The sequence below is a fragment of the Typha latifolia genome, chromosome 13 (genome assembly GCF_019914945.1).
Source record: "Typha latifolia isolate L0001 chromosome 13, TyphaL0001v2, whole genome shotgun sequence".
Lineage (NCBI taxonomy): Eukaryota > Viridiplantae > Streptophyta > Magnoliopsida > Poales > Typhaceae > Typha > Typha latifolia.
Window position 1 is genome coordinate 8872762 of NC_133098.1, and position 23711 is coordinate 8896472.

General features: G+C 36.1%; 1 protein-coding gene across 5 annotated transcripts; it reads right to left on the reverse strand.

Annotated features, from left to right (window-relative positions):
- Window positions 1-1583: 1583 nt before the first annotated feature.
- LOC140800467 (vacuolar cation/proton exchanger 3-like) lies at window positions 1584-23325 on the reverse strand. Of its 5 annotated transcripts, none has more exons than XM_073155281.1 (13): window positions 22976-23236; window positions 18233-18348; window positions 15706-15963; window positions 15169-15236; window positions 15058-15086; window positions 14712-14908; window positions 14392-14604; window positions 13355-13489; window positions 7714-7830; window positions 7569-7622; window positions 5682-5798; window positions 2327-2420; window positions 1584-2138 (listed from the first exon to the last, which is right to left on the reverse strand). In XM_073155281.1, exons 3-13 carry the CDS (start codon window positions 15961-15963, stop codon window positions 2128-2130), a joined length of 1293 nt encoding a protein of 430 aa, XP_073011382.1. In that variant the 5' UTR covers window positions 18233-18348; window positions 22976-23236; the 3' UTR covers window positions 1584-2127. The 5 variants fall into 5 exon arrangements, 3 of the variants coding, with proteins under 3 accessions (XP_073011382.1, XP_073011379.1, XP_073011380.1); XM_073155278.1 differs by having other exon boundaries at window positions 18224-18348; XM_073155279.1 differs by lacking the exon at window positions 18233-18348 and having other exon boundaries at window positions 22976-23325.
- Between the last annotated feature and the right edge of the window lie 386 nt (window positions 23326-23711).

Genomic DNA, 23711 nt, shown 5'->3' on the forward strand with positions numbered 1-23711 from the left:
CATAAAGAAAATAACCCAATCTACTCTGTAGAGAAAGTGCTCATCAATAGCAGTCAATATTGATAAGATGGGAGTAAAACTGTAACAAATTCTATATAGATATAGTCAGGTAATATTAATTATTTGATAGAATTATAAAATTTAACCAAAAAGAAACAAAAGAATAAATTTAGAATGATATGCAAGACTAAAATAGATTGCTTTATTTATACTCATTCGATCATTTTTATAAAGGGTATGCAAATTCCGTCTATGGTTATTTTTTTTAATTGTAAACTGTATACATGTATGTATGATTTAATCTTTAAGTTAGATGAGGATATGATCATAAAATGATTGACTTGGCATCATAAACTTACACTAATCCAAATCAAAATTGATAATATAAAACTTAGTACGTACCAGATTATATTATAAAAAATTAAATAGATAGAATAATTTATTACCTAATTTTATTATCGACGATAAAGGAGAAGAGAGGAGGCTGACAATGAAAGAAAAGAGAGGAGACTGACGATGAAGGAGATCGATCATTATGAGGCCCTATGTCCTTATCACCCGAGAGAATGAGATTGTAACGTGGAGAAGAAATTATGGCTTTTGAGAATTTGAGCTTTGTTATTGCCGGATAAAGAGAACTAGAAATATAATAATACTTTGTAAAGGTTATAAAGAAGATATTATCAAATTTAGTGCATAGATAATTTTGATATTTTTAGAAAAAATTGAGTAAAGCTAGAAATGAAAACTAAATAAGCAGCCGTACAAAAATTAGTTCATGTTGGTGGGCGATTTACACCAAAAAATATTTTAATTTTTTAATTGGCAAAAATCAGCTCACATTATCAAATTGCAATTTCGGGTCCTTTTTACTGATTTAGCATTAATAAATTTAAAAAAAATTATCATGCCCTAAACAAAATATTATGCACCGCCTATATAATTTATACACATCGCTTATATAAAATGTAAACTTTAATTTTAACAATATGTGTATTGAGATTAAAAAAAAGTCACATTACCTATATAATTGATAAGCCCGCCTATATAAAATATATTCTTTAATTTTTTTTAAAAATGCAACACATAACCTATATAATATATAGGTATCACTTATATAAAATATAAACTATAATTTTTAATGATGTACGTATCGAAATTTTTTTTAAAAAACGAAGGCAACACATCATATATGTAATTTATAAATATCACTTATATCAAAAGTATACTTTTAACTTTTAATGATATGCACGTCGAGATCAAACGGTTGAATTTAGTTATAGAAAATATAATTAAGTCTAAGTAAAAAATATCTGAATTTACAATTCGGTAATAAAAAAACCTATTTCTGCCTATTAAAAATAAGAATTTTTTTTTACTGTAAATTGCCCCCTTGATGGTCATGCCAATTTCCTGTTGTCATTACATTTTCTTTTCATGCCAATTTAACAATATGCATCAACATCTATTTTTATTTCATAAAGACAGAAAGAGAAGGAAACTTTTAACATATACAAAGCAGGATGTTCCTTGTAAACTTAAAATAAGTTGAATTTTTACAACTTAACTCACAAAAGAGTGGATTTGCATTCACCGATGTAAAAATTACTTGAAAATAAGTTGAATTTTTACAACTTCACTCACAACAGAGTGGATTTGCATTCACAGAGGTAAAGATACTGTGCAAAAATTCCAACAAAGAGATATCAGGGTAAGCAACTTCACTACTAGACATGGTGATGGTGAACAATATACCAGAAGTAATAATCATATTCATTTCCTTGGGCTTTTATCTCTATAAATCTATCTACAGTTTGGACTGTATACAACCACCAACTTTCTGAAAGCATTAAAATGTGTGAGAATAAATGAAACTTTCCTGGACATGGAACCCTGAACCTATTGGAAAGAACTTCTATGAATTGATGATTTCTTTTCTTTTTCTTAAAATAATCTTCAGCCTCCTTGCTTTGCTTGTGTTTGTACAGAATAACTACATGAACAGCATCCTCAAATAACAAACTGGATAGCAGGTCACATATGACTCATCGGTGGATGAAGCACCGCATAGTTGCCATATATTTTGCATGGATTGATGACACTGAGAGACTTTCTCTTTCTCTGTCATTAATCATCACCTGTTGAAATTGTTGTCAATGAGAGTACACATTCAAGAAAAAAAGAATACCTGAATCACTTTTGCTAACGAAAATTATAATATGGAATGATAACAATCAAACTGAATTGATCTAAAAAATAAGGCCATTTTGGTAGCTTACAAAATTGTTCTCATATATATAGACATAAAATATATTGTTCCACTTACTAGCTGCAGGATCGACATGAACGAAGAAACTGGCAGCAACTATAAGGTAGGATAGAATAAGCATTAGTCCCTTCAAATAATTTGCAGTGCCATCCTGGAAGAATAGTAAAACACAAAGGCAAACTCAGAAATATTCAACTTTTCTTTCAATAGATAACTCGTAGTCTGCTTATAATAACTTCAAATATTAAGCTTGATCCAGAAATTACATATATAAAGCAAGGTCCTCAAGGCAAAGTTATTGTAGTGGAGCCTGACATGAAGATTAAACTGCTGCTAATCTTATCAAGAACTAGGGGTATAAATGGATCAAGCTCGAGCAAGCTGAGTCGGGGTCAGCTCAGCTCGAAACTGTAATCAGCACAAAGCCCAAGCTCGAACCAAGCCGGCCAAGACAGGGTTTGAGCTTGACTCAGTCTAACCAAGCCAGATCGAAATTGGCTCATTGAGCATAGCTTACAACAATAAAAACATTAGATAATACCTCAGGCTAGGAAAAATGGAAAAATGGACCATGCTAGGATGTAGTGCATAGATAATTTTGATGTAAGAAGATTTTATCAAATTTAGTGCATAGATAATTTTGATATTTTTAGAAAAAATTGTGTAAAGCTGCGAATGAAAACTAAAATAAACAGTGGTACAAAAATTAGTACACACTGGTGGGCGATTTACAGCAAAAAAAAAAAAAAAAAATTTCTAATTGGCAGAAATAGGCTCGCATGATCAAATTGCAATTTTGGATCTCTTTTACTGATTTAGTCCCAGGTCAAACCCTGTATTTAGGTCATCAAGGACTAAGGCAGCATTGAACCAACTATGCTAGGAAATGGGTGTATTACGTATAACGTATAAATATGCAACATATATGAAACAATTCGAGTCAAGCTCAATCTAGCCAACAAGCTGGAGGCGGAGGCGAAGATGAGACTGCAAAAGGAAAGCTCAGCTCGAGCTTGGCTCTGGTTGGTGAAAAAAAAGATATGAACGCTCTTTCTGTAGGGGAGCCTGGCAGATAAAGAGACTTTTTTGGCCCTTCTGTTAGAGTTGTGATATAACTCCGTATGCATTGCTCCGCTTGCTGTCATTATGACTTAAAGACCAATGGATATGCAAAGACATTCAGTATGTTTTGTAAAAATTCAACTTATTTTAAGTTTACAAGGAACATCCTACTTTGTATATGTTGAAATTTCCATCTCTTTCTATCTTTATGAAATAAAAATAGATGTTGATGCATATTGTTAAATTGGCATGAAAAGAAATAGGCTCGCATTATCAAATTGCAATTTTGGATCTCTTTTACTGATTTAGTCCCAGGTCAAACCCTGTATTTAGGTCATCAAGGACTAAGGCAGCATTGAACCAACTATGCTAGGAAATGGGTGTATTATGTATAACGTATAAATATGCAACATATATGAAACAATTCGAGTCAAGCTCAATCAAGCCAACGTCAGCTCGAGCTTGGCTCAGTAAGACCTTGAGCCTATCTCGAGCCAAGCTCTAAATGAACCCAGATTGAGCGGCTTGCAAACTGATAGGCCTATTTGACACCCCTAGTCAAGATATTGGCTGGGAGATGTAGTCAAGGATTCTCTGACACTCAGGCGGAGATAATGCAACTGCAGAATTAATATGTAGTTTGATGTTGTAAAATGTACTTAAGCATCATTTTCTATATTGTTTCTATATCATTTATACCAAATACACATACAGAAGTAATAAAAGAACAGTATCCTTAATTCCTCATCATAAGCATCTATATATCTTTTTCTTCTCTTCTCATGCTCTTTACTGCCTTTCTATTCAGTTAAACTTCTAGCACTAAGAATTCAAAAAAATCTATTCCTTTCCTTTTACTTTCAGTCTCTTATATTCTCTCTTTTGTTTTATTGCTATCCTAAATCTCCAATAATGACGACACACTCAAGGATACCGAAAGACTAAAAGTTGGCATAACACGTATGGAAGAAAAAGTGTTGCTTAACCTCAAATCAAACCCATCAACAACCATCTTCCAATCCATCATTGCATTACCTCAATCTCACTAGCTGCTGTTGATACTGCCATAGCAGTCTCAGTGTCTCAAGAGCTAATGTAACCATAAAGCATACAATTCATGCAGATGATTCCATTCACCATCCATGGGCATATAACCTGTCTGATGATTTTGTCTACCAAACCCATATATACTGGGTTTGCTTTGTCCATGCTTAAACTGACCCAACTCAACTGGCTGATTGACTCTTAGAAGCTGCAAATTGGATGAGACATGTAGGCTAACGCTTTTGTTTTGGTCAAATTCGTAAGCCAGAGGTTATACTCATATTGAGTAAGAATTCTACATATTTAACTCATAATTTGCCTAGTTGTTACTCTATCATGCATGCTTCTTGTCAAATGTGTCAACAGTCAGTTGCAGGTCCAGATAAAAGAGCATGAATTAGGTAGCTTGAGAGCAGAGTAAAATTCTTATCAAGTAAGCTATGAAATGGAGCCTTTAATAAGTTAGCAAATTCAGATCATTGACCATGCCAAATATTTCCTGGCGGACAACATGGGTCGTTGAACTATTTGATGAGCATCAAAAGGAAAAACAAAACAAAATAGACTATAAAAGGAACCATGATTTTATCCAAAATTTTGAATCTATCTAGATGTTTCTCCCATCTATTTGGTTCTATATAAGTAAATATTGTTGATTCTCCTCTAGTTATTGTATGCCAATTCTATATGCTTTCCCCAATGTTTTCTTATATTTCAAGTCGATAAGTCTTTAAGGAAGAAAGGATATTATTAGTGCTTAAATACCTAAGCATAATTACTTGGCCACCTCAAATGAAAATTTTGGAAAGACATAATGAAAATATTCAAAGGACAAACTGACTCTGGATAACCGCTAACTTGATGCAAAAACAAATGTGCAGTAATAAGAGTCACCAAAAAGGAGAAGATTAAAGGAGTAATTGTTGTTAGACAACCATAATAATCATTAAGAATATGCTGACTACAGTTATCTCAGTAAATATATCTCTACCAAAACATGCATATACTAATGAAATAATTGTTATCTCCAACTTAAATTGGCAAACAATTCAATTTGCCAAAGCTTTGCATGATGTTACTTATCAATTACTCAAACAATATTTCTGTATACAGCAGCTGTTATTTATAGAGATAATACATCCGGAAGTGAAAAGACAAACAAGAACTCCAACCACTATATATGGGTATCATCTCAACCCAGCACCCAGATCACTTGGCATATTTAAGTGTCAACTATGACCAACAATAATTTCAAAGATAAACACAAAGATATGACTTCTGTAATAAATTAACTTTGACAGCATACCTGTAGCATAAATGCAACAACCAATACTGTTATAAAAAGAGTAGCTGTCTCAAATAATTGAAAATTCAAATCCATCCCTCTCCCCATTATCCAACCAACTACTACACTGAACGGAATCTGCAAACAAAGATGAACAAATGTCAGTTTCCCTACAAAAAAGAAAATGAAGATCAAAGAAGCAAAAGATCTTCCAACAATAGCTAAACTAATGAAGAATCTATTTCCAATCATATCGCTGAAGCTTGGTCTTTGTGCCTTCTCATCTCTAGGAATCCTTTTTAAGTTAAAATTTTAAGGTTTTTACAGTTGCAGAAAAGTCATTTTCCCTCAAATTAGCTTTTATTCTTTTATGAACAAGTATCATTATAAAATTAATTTTTTAAGTAGAACACAAACTTCTGTTGCAATATTATTGAGCAGATATCTTTGAGGATTATACAGGTCACATTTAGCTTATGCCTGAGGTAATCCAAAATTAAGAATACATTTCAAATAACATGACAAAAAACTATAAATCTTTCAACTAGCGTTACACTTGTATTGAACCAGGCAGACTTTTCTAGTCCTTTCTCTATTGATTTGTATATATAGATAGTGAAGTTAAACAGTTAATAATATGCATATAACTCAAATGATACTCGTTATGACTCAGTGCATCATGTGTTCATAAAATAGATCTTGAAAGAAATCATGTCAATTGTGAACTCAATCAATCTCTTGTTTTGTAGATCCTCTGAATAGTTTCAACAAGCCTAATGCTCATTCTTTAACACTAATTCTTAAATATCTCTCTAGATATAAATTGAAGTAAACCAAGGAGTGATTTAATTTGGGTTATCGCTCATTTCTAGTTGGAACTTGCAAGAAAAATTATAGCATAATAATGCAAGACTTGTAAAGATTTTATAGTCCACACTCCAATATTTGTTTATTATAATTAAATAATTAGCTTTCAATAAACCTACATTATATGTAGTAAAGCATACATGTCATTTGTTGAAGATTGTCCTTTCAATAGACACCACTCAGTAAGTCTGCTCAATTACCAAATTATCCCTTTTCAAATTAACCAGGAAAATCGTTAAGACAGATGCACTAACATGGCAATATTGTAGTAGGCATTATTTTATGTGGTCTCATACTTCTAGAAAGATCCTGAAGCCTTTATAATAAAAGACAGAACATTTAAGAAAAAGGAATAATTGAAAGGACAAATATCAAAGGTAAGCGATCATTAATTGACATTAGTAATTCCAAGATTGCAAGACATACTGAATGTCTTTGCATCTCCATTGGTCTTTAAGTCATAATGGCAGCAAACGGAGCAATGCATACGGAGTTATATCACAACTCTAACAGAAGGGCCAAATCAAGTTTCTCTTTATCTCCTAGGCACCCCTACAGAAAGAGCGTTCATATCTTTTTTTTATAAAATTTTTCTTTTAAAAAAAGTGTAGTTGGCATCCCGCTCTTTAGAATTTCATGAATATGGACATTCTCAGTTCAGCCTTAACTTCAACAATTCTCAAACTCTAAACAGTTTCTTCAATTAAAACAAAGAGCTTCTTTTACATGTACTCAAGGTTTAGTCTACTGAAAAATAATCTTTTACTGCGTTCTTCAAGTGGTGTTTTTTTATATCATCAACTTATAGGTGTTTCATTGTCTGTAAAACACCCCTACTCTCATCTCATTTCATTCTGCTTAGCTAAAGAGTTGCATTATAAATTCTTTATGTAAATAAAATTATTCTATATATCATATAGACCAACTTATTTGCATATATGATATAGACTAGCTTCTTATACAAAAGGAGTAGCAGATCCTCTGCAGCTATAGCTAAGAGAGTTTTAACACAACAAGCAACACAATTTGCTGAAGGATTACCACAAACATTGATATTTGAGTAGATGATCCAATTGCAACTCCCAAAGAGATATCCTGAAATTGAGAGAAAGTCTAGTTAAATGACTGTACAGGCAGAGAGAAAGGAAGACAACTGTACTGCACCATATAGCACTTACAAACTTACAAGTTTATCTTTAATAGCAAACATTATTGCACTTGCATGTTCTGCTGCATTGCCAACAATAGGAAGCAAAATTACACTGATGAAGGCCACAGGAAGGTTCAACGACTCTGAAGCTCCCTATAAGGGAAACAAAGAACATAGTGAGTAATAAAATGCACCAATTCAAAGCAATTTAATAATTTTTTTAGGAAGGAATAGCAGAATATGTACAGCGTAGGTAAAATTCCTCAATGTTCCTGAAACAGGAACACCGAAGCAGATAGGAGTACATAAAATTATGCTCAGGATCTGGACATATGAAAACTTCACGAATATTATTAAATAAAATATAGTACGAATGCAATGATTTGGAGAACAAATGACCCAAAACAAGTAACTAAACTAAAATACTAGCAATAACTGGTATGCCAATCAATCAATTAAAGAATGCTATTAGATGGAAGGAGAGAAACCACTCAGATAAAGAACAAGTTCCCTCGACTCTCAAAGTAGATATTTGGACAGCAGGAAAGTCCGAAAATATGTAGAAAGGATAAGACTTTAGGTTTATTGACAATGAAAAAATAGTGCTTCTGCTTTGAATGCCATGTGACCATCTTCACGTCCAGGCAACCCAAAGATTATCTTTTTGCTGCCGGAATCTTCTAGACAGAAACAGTAAACAATGAAGAGTAGAGGTTAAAGAAGAAAGAGAGATTTAGAGGGAAAAAAAGAAGAGAAGAGGTCAGAAATGAGAAGATTGAGATGGGGTGGGGGGAGGGAGAGAAACCTTAGTAGAGAGATAGAGAGAAAACTAAAGGCGAGAGAGAGAAAAGATTTTGATTCAAACTTTTATCCCACTATACTCCATGTTTCTCGTCTAATTACCCTTAGATAGGTTAATAAATTGATTATAGATGATTCTAATTGGACCTAATTTCCTAATAGACTCTAATTGACTAAGTCTTATCTAAATTGACTAACTCAATTTAGGTAATCAAAAGCACAATGGACTCTGATGCAGACATCCCTTGCACTATAGGCTTATCATAACCATCAAGTAACTAACCCAATTGATCAATTAAATTATAATTGACCAGCAAAGTAAAGGTGAAAGTAAATTGAGTCTCATTAAATCAATTAGACTAAGATTGGACCCAATTCGACTCAAACCAAGGTTCCGAAAATCGGTATCGGGATCGGTCGTCAGAAAAACAATACGTATTGGCCGTATCGACTGCCTATCGGATCGGACTATTTTAATTATATAAAATTCTAAATATTATTTAAAAATGTTAAGAAATTTTTAAAAATTTAGAAAAAAATATAAGAAAATAAGAAATAATAATTACTCACATATAAAGCCTAAAAAGTAAAATCTCTCTTACTCCCTCTCTTCTTTCCTATCTCTCTAACTGTTAGTCTGAAGTATCCATGCTCTCCCATACTTTCTCTTTCTTTTTATCTTTCACTCTCTCTCTCCCTCACCCTCTTTTTTTTTTGATCTTTCCCTCTCTCTCCCTCACTCTCTTCCTTTTCCCTCTCTCTTTCTCCCTCTCTCTCTCTCTAGCTGGCTGCTGCTGTTAGCAGCAGTTGATAGCTGCAGCTAGCAGCATAGCTGCTGTTGCAGGCCAGACGCCGAAACTGGAAACTATGACTCAAACAACTTCAATTGGGTCAAATTGAAAATGATGTCCACATGACTTCTGGAAATTGAAGCAAAATGGTTCTATCGCCAAACAGTAAAATGATTGAGTCCTATATAGTGTAACACTTTAACTCTGCTTTAGGAAAAAGAAAAAGGAACTCTTCGGAATGGCAGAGCCACCATGTTATATGATGATAGTCATGTCAGCATGAAATTTAACAAATCTCTCGAGAGCATTTGTATTCCATAGTTGGCTTCTACTTCTACTTGACTAACTCAACATTATGCAACCCCACATCCTAAGTTAACCAAGATTACATGTAAATTGACCTAAAATAAAATAATAAGCCTACATGGATAACCATTCTCTAGTGCCAAGGAAAGATAAGTTGCAAAGAAGATGGCAATGAAATGCAACTTTCCCCAGAGAACTCTTGTGGGATCCCAGCATCTGAGCATTGCAAAGCAAATGGCAAGGACATGCAGACACGTGACAATGAAACCTTTATTCATTTAAGTGAATCACCTAAGGAGTTCTCCAACAATTATGGCTTGAATGGGATTCTTAAAATTTAAATTTAATAGGAAATAATGAACAAAAGATGGGTGTTACATACTAGATCTGGAATGATCTAGAAGTAAGAAAATTATAAAAATTTATATGGAGGTAGCCTCAAAAGTTAAGGTTCTAATAAATCCAGTTTCACGAGAATTCGACATTGCGGCAGTCATAGTGTGGTGGTAGACAACCAAGGGTGGTGGTGGATGGTCGTAAGGTAGGGTGGTTGCTGGTGAGGGAAAATAGCTAGAGTTTGAAAGATCGGAATACTTCTTTGGCTGTAATCTACTCCTAGAAAAATAAATGCGATCTAACGGCTACGATAAAAGATAAAAATGAAAACATTAACTTAGTTAAACTTAGATTCATTCAATGATAATTATCAACACATGTTTACTCCTACTTATAGGAGTAAAAATCCCTAACAGATAGAATTCACATGCGAATTATTTAATTTATTTGAAATTTAAAACAATAAGATAAAACTAACTAACTAACTTGACTTGACTTAACCCATGTGGTCGAATCGTAATAATTCACCACGCTTCCAACACCTTATCCTCAAGATAACTAGTCTCTCACGTCTTTGTACTCGTACAAATTGTCATGCCAATCAGTGGATTTAGGTTCATCTTCCTCGAGTCTGCCTAGAAACATGACGTGGGTTGGCGCTTACATTTATGACCGGGAGTAAATCGGTCATCACAGTTAAAAACACAAGCCTTTTCTTCGCGCTCTTCTAAGTCATTGGGTACAAAGCAGCGTGAGATCATCTGTTGATTAGGCTGAACCGTCGGTGCAGGTTGAGTTGGGGCAGATGCCATCTCTAGTGGGCCGTGAGCTTAGGCTGTCTTTCTTCTCTCCTCTTTGTGAATCTAGTTCAACTGATCCAACTTGGGACTCCATCTAAACAACCAAGGAGAAGGCCTCGTTAGAAGTAGTGGGCCTCAAAGCTTTAACCTCAGTCTGAATGTCAGACCTGAGCCCACTAATTAAGGTGCTCTTCAGGGCCAAGTTAGACCAGTTAGTGACCCGATTGCAGATCCGCTCGAACTCCTCTCGATAAGCTTGAATTGTTGTTGATTGAGTCAGCTTAGTCAACATGGTCTGAAAGTCTTTGTACTAGGCATCTGCAAAGTCTTGCCAAGACTTGAATGGTCGAGTCCACTCAGCTTACCGGTACCACCTAATTGCCATGCCCTCTAAGAGGAATAAGGCTAGCTGGACCTTCTAGTGGTCTGGCATGCCATGGTACGTGAAAAACTGCTCCACTAGATAGGCCTAGTCTAGCGGGTTGCCTCTAGAGAATTTTGGAAAATCAAGCTTGACGGTCCGAGCTTGGATCCCAAAACGTAACCTGTCATCGCAGGCCAAATGACCTTGCGGTCAAGGCTGGTCACGTGAGACATAGGCTCACAAGTCTGGCTTATGTCGCCCGCGGGTTGCACACGGGTTCTGCTCAGTTTGATGGCGCGGGCCCACCGGGTCATTCCACCATTTGTCCTCGAGCTCGTACTCATGCTCGGGGTCATGTTCATGGGTGCCAAATTGGTTCACACGGGGTGGTCGAACCAATTCGTGAATATCTGGCCTGCCTCAAAATCGTGTATTTCATCATCTTCATGAACTTGTCCTAGCCCTAACCCTAGGGCTGAAATTGAATTTCGGCCTAGGGGCGCCGCCACAAGCCGCTGTAGCCTTGGTGGTGGCTGGGCAGGGTAGATGGCTGGTGGCAGTTGCCATCCAACAGGTCCACACAACGGCGGAACGATTGCGAGCTGCGGAAAGGACACATGGTCCCACTGCTTGCGAGTGGCAGCGGTGGAAAGTTGCGGCGGAGCCACCCCGATGTAAAGGTAGCTTTCCGTTATGGTGGTTGTCGGGTTCGGCCACCCAACGGTCGCTGGCGGCTGCAGCGGCCACCACTAGCTGGCAGTCGGCTTGAGGAAGCCAGTTGTGGCCGTTGGTGGTCGTGGAAGCGTCGGACCTGCAGCCACTAGATGGAGGTTCGCTGTAGCCTTAACTATCGTCCCTGGCGGTCTTTCGGCCAGTGCTAGTGTCCTGTGGAAGGTAACAAATGTGGCGGAGGAGGCGGGAGCGGGCTGGATAGCTGCCGGTGGAAAGCTAGGGTTTTCGACCCTAGCTTCCATCGTGACTGAGGAAGATGGCATCAGGGCCGCTGCTAGGAGCTTCTCCGACGTCGCTATGGTGGCAGCCAGGGACTATGGTGGTAGAGGGACCTCCATCACGGCTGGAGGTGACGAGGCTGCGGTTTGGGGCTCCCCTCCACCTCTCTCATGGGTGGAGTTTTCTAGCCACGTCTAGCTAGATTCTATCGTGGCCAGCGGCGCTAGCGGCTCAGGTCGGTGGAGGGCGGCCAATAGGGCCTCCACCAAGGCTTGGATCACATCCTTGAGGGCGGTTTGGATCTCTTTTGACTCGGCTTAAAATTCTTTAAAAAATATTTTTGCGCACACTGACGGCTCATCGCCGATAGTTCTAGTGGTGGAAAGGGCACCGGAGAAACTCCCACAGGAACAGAGATAAGTTCTTAGTCCTCCATGGTCGCTCCTTCCTAGTTTGTCTTGGATCGCGTGATAACTATTGTCCGAGGAACGTTGAGTCTAATACCAATGTTAAGTACAAGATCTGAAATGATCTAGATGTAAGAAAATTGTAAAAATTTATATGAAGGTAGCCTCGAAAGTAGGGTTCTAATAGATCTGGTTTCATGAGAATCCGACATCTGGATAAAAAATTATAAATGATATAGTGAGAAAAGGTCGAAATAGGACAGAATAGTAAATATCTGATATTGCGGCGATCGTTGGACGGTGACGGACGACCAAAGGTGGTGGTGAATGACCGTAAGGTAGGGTGGCTGCTGGTAGAAGAAGATGGTTAGGGTTTGAAAGATTGGAATGCTTCTATGGCTATGATCTATTCCCAGAAAGATAAATACGATCTAACGGCTACAGTAAAAAATAAGAATAAAAATATTAACTTGACTAACTCAAATTCATTTAATGATAATTATCAGCGCATGCCTGCTCTTTATTTATACAAGTAAAAATTTCTAGCAGATCGGATTCACATACGGATTATCCCATTTATTTAAAATTTAAAATAATAAGATAAAGCAAACTAACTAACTTGACTTGACTCGACCCATGTGGTTAGATCGTAACAATGGAGAAATCCAAAATATGAAGATAAGTTGTAATGACACATTCCTATATTCATATGTAGAAATAAGTTGCCCATAGTTCCACAAAATAGGACCCAACAAAAGAACAGCTCAAATGAGATCGTCCTTTTCACATAACAATTTCCACTCTCACCTATTCTCCTTCAGTTAGGACAGAATCTCAGTTTCTATTGCATTTATGCGATTTATGTGCCAATACATATATGTATAAAGCGACAATAAAGAAGTGAATCTAAAGTTCACCTACCTGAATAGCATCCACAAGGTATTCGGAAAGGACTGAGATCCATATGGTCAAAACAGCAAGCCATGATATTGATTCCCATTGACCTATCTCTGGAGCTTCCTCTTCATCAGAGTTAGCCTCATTATGCCCATCTTCCTATAATATCCATAGCATCAAAATAGACAGCTAAGAATGAAAATAAGAATGAAGGAGCTATATCACAATTCCTCTTCCAAAGAGCTTCAAGAAGAAAATACAATTTCTTGCATGGAAAGAAATGAAAAGCACCCAAGTTTATGGAAGCATTTTTTTACAAAGACACCAGTCACCATAGATATTCTTGATCATGTCTATAACTACATTGGTATCTTCTGTTTCTTCCAAAACAAGACACATTATTCTCAAGGAAGAAGGAACGATCATAAGCTTCTTTGAAGTCCATACTCAGGCATATTAGAAAATAAACTGAAACTACCATTTATACTAACAGCCTCCTTTTGACATAGGTCACCAGTTAATATAAAAGCTTAAGCTAATATAGAGTGGCGGTTTCAGTCCTTATATTTTAAAGCTTTCTCTCACATCCAGGCTTGAGATATTTTGTTAAAGGCATGGTATAAATTGTCGGTCTATTACCTAACAAGCTTGAGTTTTTGGCCAACTAGCTATCTAACACATCTTAATAGACCCATGGTGTATATTTTGAACTAAAAGGTGGAGGTTTTATATTTTACCTAATAAATAGGCCTAATGGGATTTGAGCTCAGGAATTCCTGTTCATATATCATATTAACTTACCAAATTTTCTAAAAGCTTAAGCTAAGAAAGATTTTAATTCGTGATATCCTTCCATGACAAAACAACAAGGTTCTAATATTGATATTTAATCTTAAAAAGTACTCAAATGGCACCAAAATCTTGTTGATTAAAAAATATGCACTGTTCTACAAAGTACTAAATAAGAAAGAGATTAGCAAGGAATCAATCTCTGTCCCATTAATATCTGTCCTAAATTGAATATTTAACTCACGAACTTGAGATTATGTCTAACCACTTACATTATCTAGAGGAGTGTAAAGATTGCGATGGCTCTTCAGTTGAAAAACAAGGTAGCTTGCATAAGCCACAAGCATGATACAACTGCTAAATCGTGAGAGAGAAACCTCTGACTTGCCATAGTGCACCTCTGAATGTGTAAAGTGAAGCACAGCTGGAAACATTAGGCCCATAACTGCCATCAGCAATAAGCTTGAGTTTACACCAGCAGCTGCCTGTTATAGATGAATGCTCCATTTGTTTTATCCATATATCAACTAGTTTACAAGAAACCAGAGACTACTACAAGTTTCAATCAATTGACGATTTTCAAAACCATTACCTTGTTGAAGACCTGATCTTTCTTGCAGTGCACGATACCACCCGCCAAGAAAGCACATCCAAGAACTAAAAGCATGTTTGACAATATAGAGCCCAATAAAGATTGCTGAACTACACGAATCATTCCATTCTTCAATGCATAAATAGCTATTATCATTTCTGTTGCATTCCCAAATGTAGCATTCAAAAGGCCTCCAACTGTGATTAGAAATATATGACTACTGGTTAAACTTTCTATAGATAAACAGGATGAAAAAGAAAAAGAAAAGGAAGATATACAGCTGCATGCACCATGAGATGTTGATGCATAAAATGGTACTGTTTTAACTTTTACGTTGTTAACTAACCTGTCGGACCAGTGAATGCTGCAAGCTGCCTACATAATAAAAGCGTCAGCAAGTTATTTAGCACATTTCTGGAAAACAGATAGAGGATAAATCAATATCACCCAGACTTACTCAGTTGCATAGCCCAAACGCTCAGCCAAAGGAGTTATGCCTATCAAGCTGAAGAAGAAAACCAAGCCCTGCAATTTTTAGATATAACACATGATAAACTGAGCTTTGGAGACAGTATTCACAAAAAAGATAAAGCATACATGCATATACAAAATAATATTATATTCCTAAGACTAGCTGAACAGACATTCTAGTGAACTGGGACCCACACTACCACATCACTATGAAAGGCAGACATCTGCAATGTTGAATATGCAACTGGAGTTCCAAAATAACAAATCCACTGATAAGTAAACATCTCCACGTCTGGATGTGAAATATATTTTCTGGAAAAATCTTAAAAATAACTTCTTCAGAAAAGTCAAATGGTCCAAGTAATAGATGAACAAATCATGAAGGACTTGCTACAGTTGATTGCTTATGAAATAACATTTGCAACAATACAGAAAAGAGAGTTAGAAAGAATTCCAAGGATTTTTCAGATCCCATGACTTTAAAAACTACCACGTAAAAGAAGTTGTCACGATTAAATCATACATGATTCCTGGTAAGATAATGAAGAATGATTGCCGCAGGTCCAAAAGGTAGTAATATGTTAATCTTCGCCGTAAATATAACAATTCTAATACTTCTGCAAAATCTTTCAACTATTATCCAGAAGGTCCAAGATTGAGCAGCACTTGGAAGTGGCCTACAATGAGGTATCTCAGAATTGTGTGCCTTTGTGGACATAGATGGACTAACAAGGGTCTCCATCTCAATTTCAAACTCGTCCATTTCATCCCTGGGTCCCATCTGCATATCCAAAAGTGACATCATAAACTCAGTCATAACAAAGCAAACAAATCAAATTTGATATAGTGATACTATCGCTAACTGGAAAATTAAAATGTAACATCAGCATGCATTACAGGAGATAAAATGCAAAGTATTTGTGTTCGTTTATCTGGAAGATATAGGGGGAGATGAAGAAGGGGGACAATCCTTACAAATTGTGTAAATCACAAATACATACACAGAGATAAAAAAAACAAGAAACTTGAAAATAATACATCTAAAAGATGGATGTCCATATCAGTTTTTTTTTTTGTTGTATATTACTGTAAATGGATATGAGTTCACTAAGATGTCATTATAGTTATATTAATCTGTTCTCATACAGGCAGACCTTGTGCCTTTCTGGCATTATAAGAAATTGAATATGCATACCATATTGTCGATTTAACTATCTTACCATTTTCCTTTTTGCTCTGGATATTAAAATTATTATGGATGAACACACAAAATCCTTCTTACTTATGTTCTTTGGTGTTTCAATAGTTCTATGTTCGCCAACTTGGTGTCAAAAAAGCAAGTAATTTTCAATAAACCCTATTTCCCCAAAATTTGGAAAATATCTCCCACTAATCACAACATGCAAATTAGCCTCTCTTCACATATCCCTTTTCCTATCCTTCATGTCAAGGATTCCACTTTCAGCTGATCCTGATACGGATCAACCAAAATGATGCCAACTCGAAACTAGTCATCGAACTAGTTTCGGTGTGGTATTTACCGCAGCAGTGTCGGTTGATACTCGGTACATATCAAGTCAATTTCGGTCATTTCAGCCGAAACTATCCAATACAAGTATTTTTAAGTTAAACGGGTCGAATCTGTGAGGGATCCAACTTGTGTCCGACCTAAGGACATTAATTAGTTGATGTCCTCGAGCCCAGCCATCCCACTTCTCTCTCTCTCTCCCCCAAGCAACTTTTTCCTTCTTTGATGCAAATCCGACCTCCATTGACATTTGATGAACTCTTTCGATGTAGATCCCACTCCCTCGACCTCCGGCGACCTTGAGTATATAATTTATTTTTGGACAGGGAGGAGGAAATGAGAAGTGGTGGTCGCTTTGATAGATCTAAATCAACTCGCATGTAGGGAGAAAGACAATATGGGAACAGTAATTCTAAAATCCTAATGTTCTAGAGGAGTCTAAAAATATTGAACCAATAGATGCATATAAAAAAAAGGACATTGCATACTTTTATTAAGACAGTTCTCAAAGGGATAAAAAATACAAAGAAGCACATTGGTAGAGTTATTTTTAAAATTTTCTTCTATAATCATATTCTTTTAATATAATTGATAGTCATTATTATCACATTAAAGTGGATGTTAGACAATTAGTAGAATTTGGTGTTCTGCTCCCAGTTCAAATAATATTATCACTAAATATTTTGAGGCGGAAGTAGCTGAGTTTTACACTACATTAGGACATTTAAAAATTATTGGGATGCATTTAGTTGTACATTGATGCGTGATGAGTAGACGACACAAAATATGAATTATATTTTTTGATTGATAGATGAAGTAGTAGAAAAATTAGATGAAAAAATAGTAATCTAAGTAGTTACTGATATTGGGGTAAATTATAAGACTGTTGGATAATTATTTATGTTAAATAAACAATATTTACATTAGATACCAAGTGTTGTACATTGTCTTGATTTCATGTTGACAAATATTGTCAAAGATCTTGATATAAATATGGTGATACATGGAGGTAAACATGTAGATAAAAGTTAAAAAAAGTGACGGATGTTGATGAATTCCAAGTGAAACAAATGGCAACATCGAGATATAATGCTACTAGTAGGTATGTTTTTAATTTACTAATTTACCTATCTTTATATGCAATGAAGCATGGACATGGACACGACACGATACGGACACGGCGACACGGCAAATTTTGAAAATATAGGACACGGCGAAATAAATAAATAAATAAATATAAAATATAAAAAATTGATACATCTAAAGTAAAAGTTTGCAATCTAATAGTGTTAAATACATACATCAAGCTATAAGAACTAAGAAGTATCATTCAAAGAACTAAGAAGTACACATCAAGCTGTAAGAACTAATTTAAAGATAATAACAAAATTGAAAGACAATCAAAAGCGTTCAAAATTCTAAAAAGATATCAGATTATTATTACAAGCCCCAAAAGTGTAAAACATGTCCAACTGTCCAAGTAACTGAGTTCCACAGAAGTTTAAAAACTAACAATCATTACAAAATAGCAACATAAGGTAGATCATTCATCTTCAACTGCCTCATTGCCTTCATCAACAAACATTATAGTCTTCAAATCTGGTTCATCAATTGAGAGATCAGCAAACTCCAGCATTCCTGCACCATTAAAGGAATCATAAGAATCTCCTCCAACATCCTACATCTTAGTCTCCTCTCTCAAATAATCTGGAGACCTCCTTGATAGAAGGCGAAGATTAGTATGCACATATACTAAATCTTCAACTCTCTGTGGAGTTATCTTGTTCCTTTTCAATGAATGGATGAAAGAATAGGTCCAGTTCCTCTCACAACCTAAAGAAGAGCAAGGTTGCCCAAGTAACCTAAGTGCTAAATTCTGAAGAATAGGAGCATAAGCACCATGAGCAACCCACCACATGTTTGGATCAAACTCATTTCTATCTGCTATTGAATCATACTCAGCAAAACTTTTGGTTGATGTGGAGAAACTAGTATACTCTTGATATGCCATTTTTCGTTCTTCTGCATTTGGAAATAACTTTTTTAAGCATTTGTTTCTCATATTAGAAATTTCCAAATCCTTATGCGGCGGTACACGATTTGGGTTCTCTTGAATCCATGATGAGCTATAATACCTATTAACATAATCATATAACTAGTAAACAATAGCAATGAAAGAACAATAAAATTTTTAATAATACGAAAGAGGACTATAGAAATTAAATTAACCTTGGATTCAAAGAATGTGCTAAGCAATGTAATGGTGTATTGCTTTTATCCCATCTATCCACTAGGATCTTGTGCACCACTGAATAAAAAATAGATTCCTCGTCTTCTTTCTTGTTTTCATGTATAAATATGACTGTCTTCACCTTTTTAATCATTGTATTCCACATTTCATATATCAAATGTAAGCATGATTTATTTGTGTCTGCAACCCGTAGCATACTGTATATAGGCTCTGTGAAGGCAAATATATATTCAATTTTATCCCACCAAATGTCATCAAGGACTTTATCTTTGATAAACTGTGCTTTGCCAATATCATCTTCCCTATAAGAACTCCATTTATCACTGATTACCATTGATTGAAGACCCTTCTTGATCTTTCTAAATCTTTTCAACATTATAATCACCGAAGCAAAGCGAGTCTCCGCAATAGCAAGCAATTTTACGTTGACAAATTCATTAAAAATAGCCAACCTCATTGAATGCTGCATGATGAAATTTTTTATGCACATTACATCCCCTGCAATTACTGAAATCTAGCTACACTCATCAAACACAATCTCATTTGCCTCTATGTTTTTTGCTATACATATGTTCTTCAAAGCTAGGTTGAGAGTGTGAACAACACATGGAGTCCAAAAAATGTGAAAAAACCTTGCTTCAAGAAGCATCCCTGCTGCCTTACAAATAGGTGCATTATCAGTAACCAGTTGGACTACATTATGAGGTCCAACCTCTTCAATAATTTTAATGATCAAATTAGAGATAAAAAATTTGTCTTTATATTCTCCTTCACAATTCACAGCTCTTAAGAACATAGGCCCACTCTCAGTCACCGCTAAAAAATTTATAACCGGTCTCTTTTGTGCATCATTCCAACCATCACATACAATACTCAGCCCTTTCTCTCCCCATGTGCTTCTAATAGGGTTTAGCAACATTTCAATATTTGCTCACTCTTGTTAAAGTAGTGTAGTTCTCAACATATTATAGCCAGGGGGCACAAATCCAGAAATATTATTATTTGCTGCAAATTGAAAGGCTTTAACATAATGAGGGTTTCTTGCCAAATGAAAAGGCAACCCAGCTGAATAAAACATTCTTGCAATCTCACAATATAATTGATTGCGAGCACCAGAATTAAATGACTTCTCAATAGGTGTCATTCCTGTTGCTCTTTTTTTTCTTAATGTCCCTTCCATATCAAAACCTACATCTCCAACTGAGTTACTAGAAGATGCCGCTTGTCCAAATTTTGGCAAAGGAATTTGTTTAGGCATCGAATTTTTAATTCTCAACTCAGCCATATCAACAACCCTTTTCATTTCCATAACATGTTCACTACTCACTTTTGGACAACCTCTAATTCCATGCCCACTAATTTTCAGCAAATGAGCCTTTACTCTATAATATGATCCCTTGTAGACTTGTTGACAATAATTGCATCTAAAATTATGATTTCCTCCACCTTCTCCCAATTTCTCCATCTTAGTAACATATCTCCACAAGGGAGCATTATCATCCACAGAAGATATATTTTGACTAGAATCAGAATTATTTTTAGTATTCACCTTTCTTCAACCGCAATAAAACTACATTAGTAAAGAGATATGTATTAGCAGATTAACAATTTAACAGATAGAGATTAGAGAAGCTTTAATATAATTTAACAAATTAATAACAGAGATAACGAGAGAGAATGAGAGAGAGAGACAGTGAGACAGAGAGAGAATGAGAGAAAGAGAGGGAGGAAGAGATAGAAACAGAGAGAGATAATAAGAGAGAGGGAGGGAGGGAGGGAGGAAGAGACGGAGAGAGAGAGAGAATGAGAGATTGAGAGAGAGGGAGGAAGAGACAGAGAGAGAGTGAGACAGCGAGAGAGAGAGAGAGAGAGACAGAGAGAGAGAGAGAGAGACAGAGAGAGGAAGAGACAGAGAATGAGAGAGAGAGTGAGGGAGGGAGGAAGATACAGGGAGAGAGACAGAGACAGGGAGGGCAGGGAGGGAGGGAGGGAGAGACAGAGAGAGAGAGAGAGAGAGAGAGAGATAGCGAGAGAGTGAAACACTGAGAGAAAGAGAGAGAGAATGAGAGAAAAGGAGAGAGGGAGGAAGAGACAGAGAGAGAGAGAGAGAGTGAGAGAGTGAGACAGCGAGAGAGAGAGAAAGAGGGAGGGAGGAAGAGACAGAGAATGTGAGAAAGAGAGAGAAAGGGAGGGAGGAAGATACAGGGAGAGAGAGATAGAGACAGGGAGGGCATGGAGGGAGGAAGAGACAGAGAGAGAGACAGAGACAGAGACAGGGAGAGAGAAGAACCTGCGTCCTCGCCGTGCTCAGCTCGCCGCACTCGCTCCATCGGCCGTCGCACTCGCTCAGCAGCCCGTCACGCCTCGGATCGTCGCTCGGCAGCTGCTCAAGGGTTTTAGCCTTTTAAGGCTTCGATCGAATCGAACGATTCCGTCGCTCAACAATGAAGGTAAGGTTTTATTATCGGGTTTGGATTCGGGTTAATAACATTTGATGGAACCCGACCCGACCCGTTAAACAATATCTAAAATACCACTCGTGTCCCCGCCTGTGTCCCACCAACAGTGTCCGATTTTTTTTTTCGGGAAACTCTAGACACGTGTCGGACACGTGTCCCACGCGTGTCCGTGTCTGACACGGACACCTCTCCCTGGGAGAGGTGTCCGACCTCTCCCTGGGAGAAGTGTCCGTGCTTCATAGTTTATATGTATTTTGAAGTTTGAATGCTTAAAAATTTCAAAATATAATACCAACAAGGTATTTCCTTAATTCAAGAATTCAATTCTTTGAAAATATCATTAATGATCCTAAAGTTTTAATGAAACATATCAACAGATTGGAGTTTGACATTCATAAACAAATAGATTGGGAAGTGAGTTATGAACCTATATATCAATTTTTCAAATGGCCTATCCCTATCCTAATACTCGAAAAGTTGCTTCCTGTAATTATTTTGATAATATTAACTTAGATCTTCTAATAGTCCATTAATCTTTGGAAAAACACCTACCTCTCACCAAATTTATGATCATTTGATCATCAACCATCAGTGTATATCTTTATATTCTCTATGCCATCAATCATCATCCTAGCACAAATTGACTAACAATAAAAAATTAGAACACCTGTGATTACCGTGTCTTGGATAATATTATATAGGATTTACTATTATTAAATGTGAGATGAAAGTATTTTCTTCTTTATTACCTGAGGTTGAGGTTGTTCTAAGCCTAACAACTATTTCATAAAAATAAAATAAAGCACTCAAGCAAATGATGAAATTTGTAAATTAGAGTGATAACTTAAGAATGCCAAAAACTTGGATAATGTTATATAGGAGCTTTAATTGCTTTTGTAGATCCATTTGATATCTTTTGCTGCACATACTGCATGGGAAATGTGAATATTAAGTCTTAGAAAGTGGCCCGCAAATTCTCATCATCAAGGACACAGTATGCTCTTCTCCTCTCTGCTGTTCTAAAAGGAAGCTCAAATATTGAAGCAGTCATAAGACAGACATCATATGCCAAGTACTGAGCTGATAAATTTATACAAAGCAAGAAAGAAAATAGAAAGATCACAAAGACAAAAATATTTCTCTTTACAAGGAACTTATTATGAAACTCTGACAAGGAATGTAAATTTGAAAGATTGATACTAATGTGTCAAACTAATAAATGGCCGCATCTATGAGTAGCACATAGACTGCATTTTGAGCAGCGCTCCTCTCATCAGCAACCAACTTTCCCAAGATGTGTCTTAAGAAGTTATCAAGAGATCATTCACATGGTAGACTGATCGAATAATATAAAACAAGCATCTTGATTCCCAATTTGTTTTTCTTAATCCTCCACCTTTTTTAATTACCTATTGAGCTACCTAACCATTAATGAATGCGGATCCAATTCGACTAACATCATAGACAAGTCATAGATCTATCAGCATGTCAAAATTCAGAACAACAGATGGAATCTAATAAACGATAAGAAGAATGACAAAAGCCAACAACGCACCGAGCACGGAGAACAAGATCGATCCTAATCTCTCTCTCTCTCTTCTTTCACCGTTTACAAAGACAACCGATTCGTCGCATCCGATCTTGGAAGCATCATCGCAGAGAATCGACTTCCAATCTCCAAAGATCTCTAAAATGGAAACGGGAGACTCGTCGTTGTTGTCTCCTCAGCTATTTTATCGCCGCTCCGACCTTTCAATTCGCCCGCACAAATCGCCGTCCGCGTTGTCTCTCTCTCTCTCTCGGATTAGGAGTTGACGGAGATTAGACGGCGTGCCCCCAGACATCGAAAGAAGCTTCCGCGAAGCTGCAGAGCGAGTCGAGAAATGAGTCGACCGAGTCGTTCGTTTGCGGTCACGGTCGGTTTGAATAATATCTTATATTTGATCAGATTTCCATATCTGAGTTTTTATATTAGATTTTAGAAAAATTTAGCGGAATAATTTTTTACTTATTCTGGAATATTCCAGCTAAATATCATAATAATTTATTATGAAATACAAATATTATTTATTAAAATTATATTTTATATTATATACTAACCAAATTACTAATTTACCCTTGATATTTATCCCATCAACCTACTTTATATTGAATCAAAATATATTTATAATAATTTTATAAAAAAATAAAATATATTTCCTTATCTTTCCATTCACTTTATATCACATTAAAATATTTCTCATGTATTTATTTCAGAATACTGGTAAGCATAAGAATAGTTATTCTAGTAT